A 15,628-nucleotide genomic window follows, 5' to 3' on the forward strand; every position below is an offset into this window, starting at 1 on the left:
ATATATATATATTATTAAAGTTGTTTAGATGGCTTTTTGGCACTTGATTCAAACTTCTCAGTATAACTACTCTTCCACAGTGTTTGTGTGTTTGTGTATCTAGTTAGCTACCTAGATATGTGAGCAACTGACATGGTCTAGGACTTGAAATGTATTTCATTTTACAGGTTAGCTGGGATCTACTTAACCATCTAATTAACAATTACTTTGCACTTCAGCAAATGACAGTGCAATATGGAAGACAACAGATGCTCTGAATATAATGATATAGACACCTATTATTTTCTGTCTTCTTGAACAGAGTATTATTATTATTATTATTACTACTACATTCACATCCTGCCTTTCCTCCAGTGAGCTGAAAGCAGTGAGCATGGTCCCCCTCCTCCCCATTTTATCTTCACAACAATCCTGTTAGACCGAGAGACAGTGATTGATCCAAAGTTACCCAGTGAAGTTCATAGCTAGGTGGGAATTGAACCCAGGTCCATCACTCTAACCACAACCTACAAATTGATCATACAAGTAGCAGAAACCAAATTCAAAAAACTGGGCAAGAGTGTGTTGACATTTGAATGAGTGCTATACCTTTTAAAAGCCAGTCCCACAGGCTGGGATGGTGAATCACATAGAAAAGAATAGAAAACAGACTCCAAAATACAAACTAAGCTCAGACTTGCGCCAGATTTCTTGTGCTATATTAGCCACATTTCTCAAGAATAATATTTCTGAATGAGAGGAGGAAGAGGGGCTAACAGTACTTGGATTAAGATGGAAAATGACAAAACAGGCATACACACATACAGTAAATCACCCTAAAACGACTTGGGGAGAGAAGATTTCCTCAGCCTCCTTTGTCTATAATGTGCATAAATGGCTGGGGTCAACACGGATCTGAGGAGAATCAGTCTGGGTGAGAGAGACATCCATTGGTGTAATAATTATTGAGACCTGGTTACAAGTCATTGGTTCCAGTAAGTGAACATTTTCACTGCTTGTTGCAAAGCAGTACCAAATACTGCAGTAGATGGAGAAGATTCTGCAGGTGTAGGAGCTCTCTATGTCCAGCTTTTGCCCAGAATAAGAAAGGCTTTGCTGGGTCAAATCAGGCTGCACTTAATAAAACATTACATTTCCAGCAGCAGCCAGCCTGTAGTCAATGGCTAAGACTTGCCAAAATCAGCTGCTAGCGTTGCCACTGAGCTTATAACCCCCTTAGTAAGAATCTCTGGTATGCTATAAGGCCGTAGCAGGTGGAGGGAGGGATTCAATTACCAAAATTAGTAAGAATCCTGGAAGATTTGCAATGACCTATTCAGACAAGTTATTTATTAGTGCAAACTCTTGCTTTTCCATTTGCAAATGTGGCTCCTGGGTAAGAATATTCCGCCTCACTCCTGCCAAGAAGTATTTCTCAACAACTCAAAAACATGTAGAATGAAGAAGAGAAGTAAAAGAGCAACTTTAGAAGTTGAGTATTATATGGCACACATGGGAAAGAATGGCTGGTTCCTAAATGAAAATAAACCTCACTTTATTTGCAATGCTCACTCTGTTTATTTTCTTCCTCTACAGTTATTGGTAAAGAATAAATGCTTTTAAAAGAAGAGCAATGTCAAGATGCTGAATTCAGCACATAATCAGAAAGCCACGATTTCAGAAACAAAGTGAATTAAAAGATTTATTATTATGATGATTCCAGTTGTTGAAAATATAAAGGTGGAACAGTTCATAAAATCACTTGGCCTCATTTGGTTTACTCACCTTGGCTACATAGGAAGCTGCCTTACACCGAGTAAGACCATTTGTCTCTCTAGGGTCAGCGGTATTTATAGCAGCTCCCCAGGATTTCAGAGGGGGGTTCTCTGTTAGCCCCACCTGGAAATGTCTGGGATTGAATCTGGAAACTTCTGAGTGCAAAGCTGAAGCTCTACCAATGAACTGCAAGCCTTTCTGAAAGCTAGATGCACATAGCTTGCTTTATTTATTTCTTGCTTTTAGCTCTCTTTCTATCACACTGTAATCTCCAATAAGATTTGAATTCAGTTCCAAGAGGCCCTTAGGCATTCCAACAATATAAAGGGTGCGTCTCCATTTCTCCATTTTATTTTCTTCTCACGTATCTGCGAACACTATCCCCTGCTTCCCTCAGACACACAGTAATAAGGATTCAGCCAAGATATATTTGTCTTAGGCCAGGCAAACAGGGGCCCATGTGGCCTACCTTTGACTGGGGTAGGATGAAAGGCTAACAAGGCCCTCCTAACGGTTTGGTGACATCTCCACTAATCCTCCCTCCATTGGGAAACAATTACAGAAGTCACCCAGAAGTACCTGCAGGAAAGAATTTCTAAGGCAAGTCCCAAACAGATTTCAGCTTCAGACCCAAAGTAAAACGTTTTCTTCGCCTTCTAAATAATGTTGCGGGGTTTGTTGGGAGTTTCTCAGGAATGAGGAGCACTACTGGCATGGAATGTATGGATATCAGTACATGAAGATGTGATGATTTAGCTTAGGCAGATCTTTAAAGGGCAAGACAAATTTATGAAGGATTAAGTCTTGTCAACAGCTGTTAGTCGTAACATTTTGGACCTGCAAGAAAATGTTGAAGTATGAAGTGCTTCTGTTCCAGACAGACAGCCATGCCTTCCTCCAAAATACTCCATTCCCCCTCCCAGCCTCCCCACAACAGTGAGCATTCTGTGGCCACTGGGCTGTTTGTGGAGTCCCCCCCTCCCTTAGTTTCCCCTCTCAATATTTTTGTACTTCAGCAAGCTTTCGAGACTTCCCCAAGCCAGCCAGTATCTCCTTGTTGAGTGGTGCTCTTTTGCTACATCAGCAATAACACCCACAACCTGAACAGCAGAAATAGAGGGAATGATGGTTAAAAAGAAACCTCCATATTCAGAGTGTCTACGCCTCCCGGCACCTGGGGCTGGGGGCAATCATCTATCTGTCTCCAGTATCACCTTCCTGCTCTGATTGTGGGCTTTCAAAGGTATCCAATGGCCCACTTTTCAGAAGCAAAAACGCTGGGCCATGTGAACCAATTCACTACAAGAATTCTTATGTTACCAGCTTAGTGCCTGTCAAGGGTGGGAAATGGAGAGTGCTTCGCCAATTCACTCCTTTTTCACTCCCCAACTATATATCCATTCCTGAAGCCTCAGGGGGAGAAGGAGGTAAGAGCTGCTTTTCCAAATCTACCCTAATGCCCCTCCAAATTCCAAAATTTAACAGGAGGAGGAGGGTAAATAACGGATCATATAACCCCGAAGCTGCATTCAGGGTTGGGGTGGATAAAGAGGTAATGCTGCCAACTCCAGCAGCTGGAGTGAGATACAAGATCTGCTCCCTGTAATTGCAACGTGTTTATTGTGGCCCTTTGATGGGCTACATGACTGTCTCCAAGTTCCTCTAAGGCCATGTTCTATATACAACTTTGGTGTCAGAAATGGTATCAAGCATCCCAGTTTGTGGTGACCTTGAAAATTTTGCTGTTCTCAGAAAGTATCTTATGATTATGACTTTTTTCAGGACATGATCATTACAGTGGTACCTCGGGTTACATATGCTTCAGGTTACATACGCTTCAGGTTACAGACTTCACTAACCCAGAAATATTACCTCAGGTTAAGATCTTTGCTTCAGGATGAGAACAGAAATCGTGCAGCGGCGGTGCGGCAGCAGCGGGATGCCCCATTAGCTAAAGTGGTGCTTCAGGTTAAGAACAGTTTCAGGTTAAGAACAGACCTCCAGAACGAATTAAGTTCTTAACCCAAGGTACCACTGTATATGCTAATGTTCTACCACCTTTATTCTGTTTGGCTTTCTTTAATATGCTTCAATCTTACACCAGGTCATGGCTCCTTGGTCACCTTTCAGGGGGCATTGAGAGTCTCATGTTCTCTAAACCAGTGTTTCCCAACCTTTTTTGGGCAAAGGCACACTTGTTTGATGGAAAAAATCTCGAGGCACACCACCATTACAGCCCCGTGACGTCAGCGCGCAGCGTCACGCCGGGAGGGACGCACGAAAGTGTAAGTTTCAATTTTTCCCCCTCCCCCTTGCCGGGGAACCTCCAAGCTTTGGGGGTGGGGGGGGAGGAGGCAGCAAAGCGAGGCAGGAAGGAGAGCGCGGCTTGGCTGGGTGAGCTTTGGCAGGGGCAGGGAATGAGAGCCGCGAGGCGGGCGCTGCGGACGGAGGCGCTGCCCGCCGAGCTCGCAGGCAGCCAGGCAGGCAGACGGCGAGAGCCCCGCGCTGGGCGGCCTTTCCTCGCCGCCGCCGCCCCGCCTCTCGCCGCCCGACTCGCCCGCCTCCCTCCAGGCAACATCTCGCGGCACACCAGGCAACATCTCGCGGCACACTAGTGTGCCGCGGAACAGTGGTTGGGAAACACTGCTCTAAACACCCATGTGATCATTACACAGAAATGTGAAGAGCTCAGCCATCCCTGCATCCTTTTTTCAGGGCACAGCTGGTGAACATAACACAGTTAAATGGAGAAAGGCAAGGGGAGATGGTTAAGAATCTAAGGCAAGTTTGGATCATTCTCCAACATTTTCTTCACTGCTCACCCTCTCTCCTAAGAACTCCTAAGTACATGTTATTTAAAGAAAGCTCAGTTCTGGACTGTGGTATCTCTGTCTGCTGACCCATGAGCTCAGAAACTCCAGGATGTGACTTGGGCCACAGATTCTGCACAACATGTTTCACACAAGACATCTTCACATGTACCAAAACAGTGACCCATCTGGTGTTTCTCAGTTTTGAAACATTTCGCAATGTGAGACAAGTTGCTGGGTCTTGTTATCTACAAGTGACAAACATAATACAATAATATATAATATAGAAACATGTGTATATAGTATTAGCTGAACTCAGTTTAAATGAGCCAGAAAGATTTTCAGATGTTGAACATATTAAAAGACACCTATATTTTATCACCACTCTTCAAAATCTCCCATTTATGTTGAAGAGATCAGCCAGAATCCAAATGGTTGTGCCGAGAGATTCCAAAGATGAAATATAGTTTCAGAGCTCCCAGTCACTGCACTCCACTTTTGACTATAGCTCTACCTAGCACCTGACAAACCACTCCTAAAAACCAGAGATTCTTGAAGGAGCAGATTCTTGTGCAGTGCAAAGCTCTGTGATCAGAAAAGGAAACTAAGGGACCCTCCTGAGCGCCATGGTGGAAGCAAATGGCATTAGCACACCACCTGCCCCTTTGCATCCTGACCACAGCAAATACTTCCTGTTTCCTCACTCAGACAGGAAACTCTGTGCCACGGTACCCATTGCAGAACACTTCCAGTCTCAAAGAGGAAAAAGGGAAAGCAGGGGTTTAATCTGAATCAAGGTTCAAGCAGGACTTAGGTAGCCACGGAACCTCTTGTTGATACCAGGTAATGAACAAGAGAGGGCACCAGAAGTTGTGTAGACAGGTGTTCCCTAAAACACACAGGCATCTAGGGATGGGAAGATGCTTCCAAGCTGGTTGTCCCACCACTACTAGTTTAAGAAGTTAAATACTGAGCAGAGCATCCTGCACAAAAGGTGTTTTGTGTACAATTGTGCTCCCTACCCCATGAAAGCAATTGTTGTTCCCTGTTTAGGGAAGTTTTTAGTATTTAATGGTGTACTGTTTTTAACACTTGATTGGGAGCCGCCCAGAGTGGCTGGGGAAACTCAGCCAGATGGGAGGGGTATAAATAATAAATTATTATTATTATTGAGTTATCTACTTATACAAATGTAGAATATTGCATCAAAGGAGTAAATAACTCTTATGGTCATTTTAGGGAAATCTTCTAGCCTGGGGGGAGTCACTTGTGAATTATAGGTTGAATCCTTCTTAAGTAGACTTATTGAAAGCAACAGGACACAACCTGATATCAACACAGTTCAGGAAGCCAGAGATTTTACAGGACTATAAAATGTAGCTTCATTCAGATATGTAGAAAAGTTAAGGACTATTTAAGCATCACATGAAGCATCTTATCAGAGAAATCTCCCACCCACCCATGAAGCTGAGTTAAGACTGCTGACTATAATTAGAAGCCTCATAAAGTAGTGTGCTTAGAAATCCAAGGTTATAAACAGAAACACGTATTTGCTTACTTTTTTCAGGCTGCTACTGTTTTTAAAGCCATCAACAGGCTGGACGGGACTGGTTCTTGCTGAAGTTGACAGAGGCAAAGACTTTGTAGCTAACACTGTCAATTAAAAACACAAAGTATTTAAGTAAATTGTTTTTTGTCATTTGTTGTTGATTCTTTGTGATTAATAACTCAATTATGTATTACATATTACTAGCAAATTTGTATTTCCAGATGCCTATTGCTCTTGCTTCTTCACTGCAAAGTTTTGTTTTTATTTTGTTTTAAACATATTTTTATTAAAGATTTCTTGGTTTACAAAAGTATGTGCAATGTCTCTTTTCTCAAGTTACATTTTCTACAGATCAGTTTCATTTGTTGAGACAACAGTATTACATTAGGAAGAAAAGGGGAGAGAGATGGAGGGGGTCATGGTGAGTGGGGGTGGAGTCAGGTGGCCTGAATTCCTTTGGTGGTGAGAGAGGTTGGTGGTGGCCTAGGGTGTGGTTGTTTGTTTATGATTGTCTGTGGTGAATTTTATTTTCATATGTGAGTGGGGTGGGTAGGTGTTTTTGGATCAGGTTAGCCATATTGATTTGTATGCTGTTGGCGAGTTCTTGTTGCTGTCTTGTTGGGCTGTGTATGTGATAAAGGGGAGCTATACAGGGGTGAAGGCGTCTTCCTCTATTTGTCCCCGTGTCAGTTTCAGTTTATCGGTTAGTTTTTCTAGTAAGGCTGTTTCTCATACTATTTGATACCATCGGTCCATTTGATACCTGACAGGTCTCTCCAGTGTCTGGCTATGATGTTTCTGGCTTCTGAGAGTAGGTGAGTTATGAGCTCTTTATTTTTTTCAACTTCACCCAGAATACACTTTTAATGTACATTAAAAAAGCACTCATCTTGCCAACTGTTTTGCAATCCAAATATACAATAGCTTGGAAAACAAATAGTTTAGAAAATGAATGCTAATGTAAAAAGACTACTTAAACCTAGAGTTTCTGCATGGCTCATCTTTACAGTTTTCTTACTGCTTCATCAATATCAGTAATCTGTTCCTTCAACTGGCTCCACTGTTCTGGATTTAGAGAGATACCTTTTCTGCCAGGTTGCATTTCACCTTCTTGATACATCCAGTATTCTCTAACATCAATTAGGACTTTACCTTTAAAATCACAAACACTGATATATCTCATTTTACCAATCTGAAACATATTCTCATCTCTGTTGCTACTTTGCTTGGAAGAGGCAGCACCTTTGGAGCTTTCACCAGTCTTCTGTTTCTTCACAGGCTTTTCAAGCACTGCTTGTTTTTTTCCCTTTCACCTTTTTGTCAACTTCACCATCCAAATCACTGGCAGGTGAGCTTGAAGACACAAGTTCTTTTGATTTTGGCATTGTTCCACTCAGAGCCCGTTGCTCTCACTGCCTTCCTCTCGGCTTGCCTTTTTTATCCATTATGAGTTCTTTATGATGTGAGTGGGCTTCACTGCAAAGCTGAATCTAGAGGGGGCAGTTTCTAGGGTAGAGCAGGCAGATAGGAGAAGGCCACTTTTCTCCTGCCTGCAATTTTCCTCCTGGAGCTCCCTCTCAGGTGGGGTTCTAGACTCTGCTGTTTTTGGTTGTACAATCTCAAAAACAACACCACCCCAAAAAAACCTTAGCTAGAATAACAAAATTGATGGGGGGACGACTGCCAAAGGAAAACGTCATCATCAGGGAAAGCAGTTGTTCAATACAAGTGTGTACTTGAGGGTACTACTCTGATCTGAATGAATCTGCTTCCCACAAAGTTCATTAAATCTACACTGTTATCTATGGGGATGAGACATTTTTAGCTGTTCTAAAATGAAAACATTATAAAGATACTCAGCTTTTTGCCTTTATATCTGGAAGCTTTTCTTTGAACTCTGAACCATGAATGCCTGCCTGGATGAGTTTCCAAAAGTTTTCATTGTCTTGTTGGTTCTTTAAGATTCCAAGTTTAGTTAATTCATTCTGCAATCCTATAATCTTAGGAGAGAATGAGAAAGAATAAGAGAGGCATATGGACAAGCACCAAAACCAAATCTAGCACGGTTTATTTTATCAAGTATCACATCTCGAATTAATCAGATACTGAATCATGGGAACTGTGATACTTTTGGATATGCTATTTATGGTGGACAGAAACTGCTGGCTAGACTGGATTTTGCAATGCTTGTAACGAAACCAGAAGCATATTGCTGAAATATGTGTTTCCTTCTAGTATTCTTTGCAGTTTATGGTATATGCATTAGCTAAAAAGCAGGGGCACAAGAGTGTCCTAGTCCCACTGTGGCCGCTTACTTGCCTGCAGATTAAGGGCATCACATTAGCAGGATATATCTGATCCCTGTCAATTTAACAGGATTTGCATTTTATGTTGTGTGCTAAATACAGAAGTAGCTTCTAATTGAAAGCAAATACAACTTGATTTAAAATATTGGTTTTAGGCATACAGCTTATAGTTTGTTTTAATATACCAAGACAAACTAAAAGCTGTATGGAGTTTGTTTTAATATATCAAGACAAACTCCAGTCAAAAAAGTTACAACATGTAATCCTTTCTTAACTGCATCTGTTCAAAGAAACTTTTATTTACAAATTTAAAAATGAATATAATGTCAGACTAGCTTTACTCGTTTTCCCCTTTAAAACAGACAATACCTAGAATAAAACAAGTGAATGAATTGGATTTATTTTCTTCATCTGCTCTCATGAGTGTAAATTTCTTTTTCTTTCTACAGAAGGTAAATATATTTGACATCTCTTCAGCTACTTTTACTTCATTCTCTGCAGTGAGTGAGTTGGAAGCAAATGAGTTAAACAATTTTTAAAAAATTAATAAATTTTTATTTATACCCCGCCCTTCCCTGTTTAAAAACCGGGCTCAGGGCGGCTGACAGCAAATATAAAACACTGATTAAAATTCGACTTAAAAACAGCATAAAATACAACATAAAATGCAGCATCAATATCAATAAAATTCAAAAATTCAGGGGTCATTTTGGGAAAAGAAAAAAAAAAACCCAGTCAGTAGACATCAAATGATCACCAGGGCTAACTGGCCAAGTTGGTCCTACTAGGACCAGCAAGAGGACCAGGGAAGAATTTAAATGTGGGGTCCCAGAAAGGGTTTCTTCATAGAAGAGGAAAAGGGAATAGAGGATCAGGCTAATTCAAATTGAAGACCACGCGGCCTTCAACAATGAATGAAAGGTCTCTTGCTACAGACTAACAGGACTACTTTCCTAGACTAGGCAAGGAATCTGTTAAAGTTGCCACATACCCACAATCAAATAAAACAACTCAGTAACAGAACATAGCATACAGGGAAGGAGACCATTACAGAAAATGCATGTAATGATAAGATGCAATAATATATATAGTATAGTGCATACACTACTTTTGAACTGAAAGTCATTTTTCTCCATGGTTATGAAATGTTTTCCTGTTATGTATCCAAAAGTGAAAATCTGCATTTGAGAAAGTACTTTAAGATATGTAGATTAAGAGCTAGTTCCTGAAGATAAATTGCATTTTCACAAAGAGATGTGAGTAGCTGTTTAAGATCAATTTGTAGTTCAAACAAAACAAAACAAAACAAATCTCCATAAGGGCAGCAGATCATCAAGAAGATCTGCATAAAGGTCAGAGTCTTACCCACTGTTTACTCCTTAGTGATGCTGTAACTTAAAGCAGATATCTGCCAACAGCTATGTAGCCAATTTTTTAATTTCAAGTTTATAATTTTCCTAGTGCTAACAATCGTGGGGTAGTAGGCAGGCTTGAACAGATATTAACAATGGGAAACAGTTGGAAGTTGTAGCCCTTCTTCTGGTGAGAGGCCTGGGAAAGTTGAAATCAATGTTTAAGCTATACTGTGCTTGCTGTCTGGATACACAGAAGTCTTTAATGCCCATGAATTTCAGAAAGGATTTAATTGCTTTCAGTGCTCAGTGATACTGGCGTTCATCTTGTGCTGAGCAAGCAGATATATTGTGTTGTGTTTTAGATTACTTTTTCTGCGGATGAACTCTATGAACATTATGGCTGTGGTGTTTTATATAATATTTTTAGGCACTTCACATTTCACTATTGTAAATTGCTTTTGGAAACCTCTTGATACGTGAATTGCTTTGGGATGCTTTTGGATGTGTGACTATAATAAACTAACTAACCAAGGCGACTTCCAGACACTTAATAGGAATCAGATTTGGAAGTGCTTGTTTCTGGCTGCTTGAAGTCCAGATCTGTAGAGTACTTCACTTTCACATTAGTCGCTTCTGCCATATGTGGCTGGCAGTGACAGATACAGAACCAACATCCCATAAAAGAGAACACTAGGGTATTCCAAAGAAAAAGATAGCAATCTTTCTTGGGATACTTTCTTATCCTTATAACATAGTCTAAAACCATCCACTTACAATATTAAGAGCAAGCTGAGACCTGTACCTTACCAGGTAACTTTTTGAATGTGGCATGGACTCCAGGTATTTTGTATCATGAGACAAACTGCAGAAGGGCACTCTGGGACTGGAGATACACTTTTTCAAAAGAAGATTAAAAAAAATTGGTCAGTATTTTTCCCCTAGTAGCTGGGAAACAAAGCTCAAAACAAATGACAAGTAAACATTCAGCCACAGGAAGCCATTAACAACAGTGGGCACCAATTAGGGCTCAGCAGGTATTCCTAACACCCCCTGGTGTTTTTGCCCCACCCCAAATGCTTTGACATAAGACTCACAGACTCAGGCTTAGGAAGCAGGCTGTTCCATTTACTCAGCAATTTGTAGCCACATATTCCCATTGATAGGCTTATAAAACCTGTTTGTAGTCTTTTTTTCTACTTCCCTTCAAGTTTGTGTCATTAGAAGGCACAATGACTGTCTGCCCAAAGGAAAATACTTTGGAGGCAAGAAGAAATTAAGCAGAGGCAAGAACTTCCTTTGTCTTGTCCATTTTCTTCCGTGTACAACAGTTATGTAGATTTAAAGCAATATTTGTTAAGAAAATGTTTACTTTTTTTAAAAAAAAAAAACAACCCTTCAAGCCTCTTCTTTATTGAAAGTACTCTCAAAAAGGCGGAATGGAAGAAAAATTATTTTTGGATCAAAATTCAGCAGAAGGCATAAGTAGCATACAGTTCAGTCCTAAACATGTTCACTTGGAAATGTTTTCGGTGCACAAAAAAGGAAGTGAGAGGAAACAAGTGAGCCTGAAACTTGCCATGACTCAGTCAAGAAGGAGGAAATGACCATTTTCTGTTACATCTGAACCAGGCCACTGAGTTGGACCATTGGCCCATCGAGCCCAGTGTTATCTGTTCTGAAAGCAAAGCATCTACAACACCTTTCCCATCACCTCTTCCCTGATCCTTTTAATGAGCAATTTCAGGCACTGAGCCTAGAACTATTTGCATGCAAGCTCCCAGTGAGTTACAGCCCCACGTCCACAAAGTCATGGATTAACCTGAGAAAATCCCTATATTCTCAGCCTCGTCCCCATCCACAACTGCGAAAAGAGGATAATACCAGACTACCATGCAGAGTTAATTTGTTTATTAAATATGTGTGCCGATCACCCTTCAAACATAGATCTCACAGCGGTTCACAACATAAAAAGCAAGATAGAAAACAAACAAACATATAATAAAAACAAACCAATAATCTCACCTACTTAGTATTTATGTAGCATTTCACACACACATATCTTGTTTTGACATTGGCAACAATCATGGAAGTTTAAAGAAGGGCTGAGATCATATTGCAGACAAGTGGCTGTGACTGAGAAAGTCTGGCCTGCTTAATGCAATCTAGTGGGTACATGGCAAAGCGAAGATTCAAACTGAAGAGTTCCTGATCCCTTGTTTTGTCTCCTAGCAACTATAGGCTATTTTGGAAGGTACTATTTTAACAAGCTCGTCATCTACTGATCAAAGGTAGGCTGATAACGGTTGATTGTTAAATTGTTTTAACTCTTCTCATTATAACATCATTTTTGTATAGGACTTTTGCTGTTGTGCTAATTATTTATAAATGGGGAAAAAGTGAACCGGCACTTAAATGTGAGTGAATCAAAATTTAGGCATTAATTTGGTAACACTGGAGAAAAATATAAACTTAAGAGTTCCTTTTGAAGCAGGCCCCTGTGAAAAAGCGAAGAAACTGATTCATGCACTGGACCTGTAAATGGATTATGAAAGCTAAAGCAAGCCTTTATGGGGTGGCAAGGGGGGACGGGACACACAGCCTTTTACTACCACTTGATTGTTTTAACTTTCTCCGCACTTTAAAACTTTATAGTACCAATAAAGTTACTGAAATTCAAATGGTAGGGAGAAGAGCATTTGCCTGTATTTCCTTGTCATTTCATCATAGCCTAGCTCTGCTTTATTGCCGAACTCTTCCAGCAAGGAGGAACAACAAAATAAAGATTTGGAAAAAGCATTGAGAGGTAGAATATGCAATTTTGCAGAGTGTTTTTGAGCCTCCTTGGTTGGCTCATTGAGCCTCAGAACATGCCTAATGTGCAGAGTGGCTGTGTTTATCCCCAAAGAATTACAATTCATCCATTTTGCAACCTCCCGCATCTGTTGCAATGCTGTGCTACCTTTCTTGTTACAATAGAGTGGTATCATTTCAAAGTAAGCATAGTAAATTGATTGTTGCCTTTAGGATGCTGTTAACTTTGCTGCCTGTATGCTAGCCCTTCTGTTTTATTTGAAAAATTCTGCAAGGCCCACACTTTTCTGTAGGCGATTGTATATGTGTCTCTGTGATATACAGCATTCAAAAAGAAATGACAGTCCAGCCAGGGAGAGATAAGCAATTTGAACACTGGGAATCCAAAGGTTAATACACATTATGATAGTTCTATAGCAAAACTCAACCTATATCTATTAAGTAAATAAAATAAACTTTGTCAAATCTTAACACACACTGGATTTATTTTAATCAAATTCTTAGTTTTATTATAAAATAAAATGTAAAGCCACAAGCTCTGAGACCCTTTAAAAAATTGGAAATTTATTAAGCACAATGGATAGAGAGAGGGGAAATAGTTTCTAAATTGTACTCTGTATTGCTTAGTGTAACTTATGGATCTATGGAACCCCTTTAAAAGACATGGGAACTAGATACTGGAACACAAATTCTTCCCAAGGACTGGAATAAAATTTGTGAAGCACAACCCTTTAAATCTGTTGACAGTTTTCTTAGGGAAAACTCATTAAAATTATTACACAGATGGTATCACACTCCTTTGCAAATGTCAAACATGTTTTCTTCTATATCACCTAATTGTCGTAGGGGCTGCAATAAGCTTGGTACATATTATAATATGTATCATTTATGGTAGGAATGTCAGCTGGTGTAAGATTTTTGGAATTTAATTTTGACAGAAATGATAAATATTTCTAGAGGAAATATTGTTTGTTGTACAAAATTAATGTTATTGGATATTTTTGATTATATCAATGTAAATATTTGGTAAAAAAAATTGGTGTTATAAATGATATCGGCAGCACAAATAGTAATTGCAACTCAGTGGAAAATAGCCCAAAATCTTATACTGGGCACCTGGATATCACTTACTCTGCAATATAGCTATAATGGAGAAAATCACACATAATTTGAGATTTTGACAAGGACTGGAACCTCCAGACACTTTATATGATTTGGTATTCCTTCATGACATACTACGAAAATAGCATATATTTTCAAGACAACCCTTGTCACCAGCTTGGCAAATCTGGAACGATACAATCTAATAAGATTGATAGTCTTTACTTGGACTTTGTTATTTTAACTCATATGCGACTACTCATTCTATGTGCCTATAGTATAGTTTTGTTTTACATCTTTTTTGCATGTTGATATAATTGTTCTCTCAGTTTTATATACATTGTAAAATGAGCTAAAAATGAAAAATAAAGAAATACTGAATTAGGTTGGGGGTGTGGACAACTGAAAATTTACATTAATATTTTAAAATATGAAACAGCAGGAGTACATTTGGGCCTAAGCAGGCAGGTGGTGGAGCACTTGAACCACAAACCTATAATTCTGCATGAAATATCAAGTGCCAGGGAAGAGCTGTATCCCTGTTTGTCTATTACTAATAATAAAAAATATGTTTATATGGCTCTCTTCTGCTTAAATAGCAGAGGTGAAGAACCTGTGAACTTCCAAATGTTCTGGGACTCCATTAGTACCAGCCAGTATGACCATTGGTCAGGGATGATGGGAGTTGCAGTCCAGAAAAATCTGGTGGGCCGCAAGTTCCCCATCCCTATTATAGAGCAGTTTACAACAGTGAAAAATGCAATACACAACAATCATGTTGTTAAAAAAAATACAAACTAGCCAACAAAAGTTATTTTCAAAAACAAAAACCCCACACAGCAGAATTACACCATAAAACTCTACTGAAATAAGTACATTACAAGGAAGCCATCCAAATCTCACTCAGGGGAGATGCCACCACTACAAGGCCCTGTGTCTCACAAGGGAATGGCTGTAAGAATTCCCTTCCTTTGGAACTGCTGCTCCATCTTATGTGGAAGCAGCAAGTGTAATCAGACCACAGGGGAGAGGCCTACCTAGCTCACCTGTGCCTTCGTAGGTACCTGACATCTAGAGCACTGGATGGAAGATGGTGCAATTAAAAGCACTTTCCCCAGTCTCCCAAGTTGATCTTGATGCTGAGCTCTCCTGCTTCCTCGCTACCTGCAACGGAGCTATTAGTACATTCCCCGTACCCTGGAAGTACACTGTCTTGTTTCATCCAGCACTAACGATGTAACAAACTAAAACTACACAACCCACCAAAGCTGCCCATTCACCCACAATCTGCATTGAAGTCCCAAATGTGTTGTATGGGACCTGTATTGCATTTCCCAAATATTTTCTCAAGTACAGATTTTTAGAGAGTTCTGGCAGACTGGAAAATATGAGAGTCATCTACATACAGTTGAGGTTTCTGGAACCCCTAATGATCTGCTGAATCACTTTCTCTGCCAGATCTACAGGTATAGGGCAGTATACTACTCCTGAATTGTATTTTCATTCACAGATTCCCATTTCCAGGCTAACTCTCCCATACTATTTTATCATCCGGTGTTTATTCTCCCTCATGCACATCTCATTGGCTGCCTTTGGTAGGGTTGGTAAAAGCATAGAAAGAAGCTGTTTTGGCATGTGTAAAGGTGCCCAGATGTTTGCAGGGCATGGGTGTAGCTAGGATTTATGGGGGGGGGCAGCCTTCAAGTTAGGGAGGCAGAACTTCAGTTAGTTAAGTACAGTCGTACCTTGGTTCTCGAACAGAATCCGTTCCAGAAGTCCATTCAACTTCTGAAAATGTTCAAAAACCAAGGCTGCAGGAGCTTCCTGCACTCAATCAAAGCCACGTCAGACATTTGGCTTCCAAAGAAGGTTCGCAAACCGGAACACTCATTTCTGGGTTTGCGGCGTTCGGGAGCCAAAACATTTGAGTTGCAAGGCATT

General features: G+C 40.2%; 1 protein-coding gene and 1 pseudogene across 7 annotated transcripts in view; both read right to left on the minus strand.

Moving 5' to 3' along the window:
- LOC308583882 (uncharacterized protein) overlaps positions 1 to 15,628 on the minus strand; it is a 57,730-nt gene that overhangs the window by 15,606 nt on the left and 26,496 nt on the right. For all 6 annotated transcript variants that reach the window (XM_081188264.1, XM_081188268.1, XM_081188263.1 and 3 more), the window contains 3 exons: positions 10,583 to 10,669; positions 7,976 to 8,114; positions 6,124 to 6,218 (listed from right to left, as the gene is read on the minus strand). In XM_081188264.1, the coding sequence (XP_081044390.1) occupies positions 6,124 to 6,218; positions 7,976 to 8,114; positions 10,583 to 10,669 (321 nt within the window). The remainder of the gene's footprint in view (positions 1 to 6,123; positions 6,219 to 7,975; positions 8,115 to 10,582; positions 10,670 to 15,628) is intronic.
- Positions 6,945 to 7,982, minus strand: LOC308583901 (activated RNA polymerase II transcriptional coactivator p15 pseudogene; annotated as a pseudogene). The gene has a single exon. The product of its transcript is annotated as an activated RNA polymerase II transcriptional coactivator p15 pseudogene (transcript).

Source organism: Podarcis bocagei (assembly GCF_964188305.1).
Source record: "Podarcis bocagei genome assembly, chromosome: 3".
Taxonomy (NCBI): domain Eukaryota; kingdom Metazoa; phylum Chordata; class Lepidosauria; order Squamata; family Lacertidae; genus Podarcis; species Podarcis bocagei.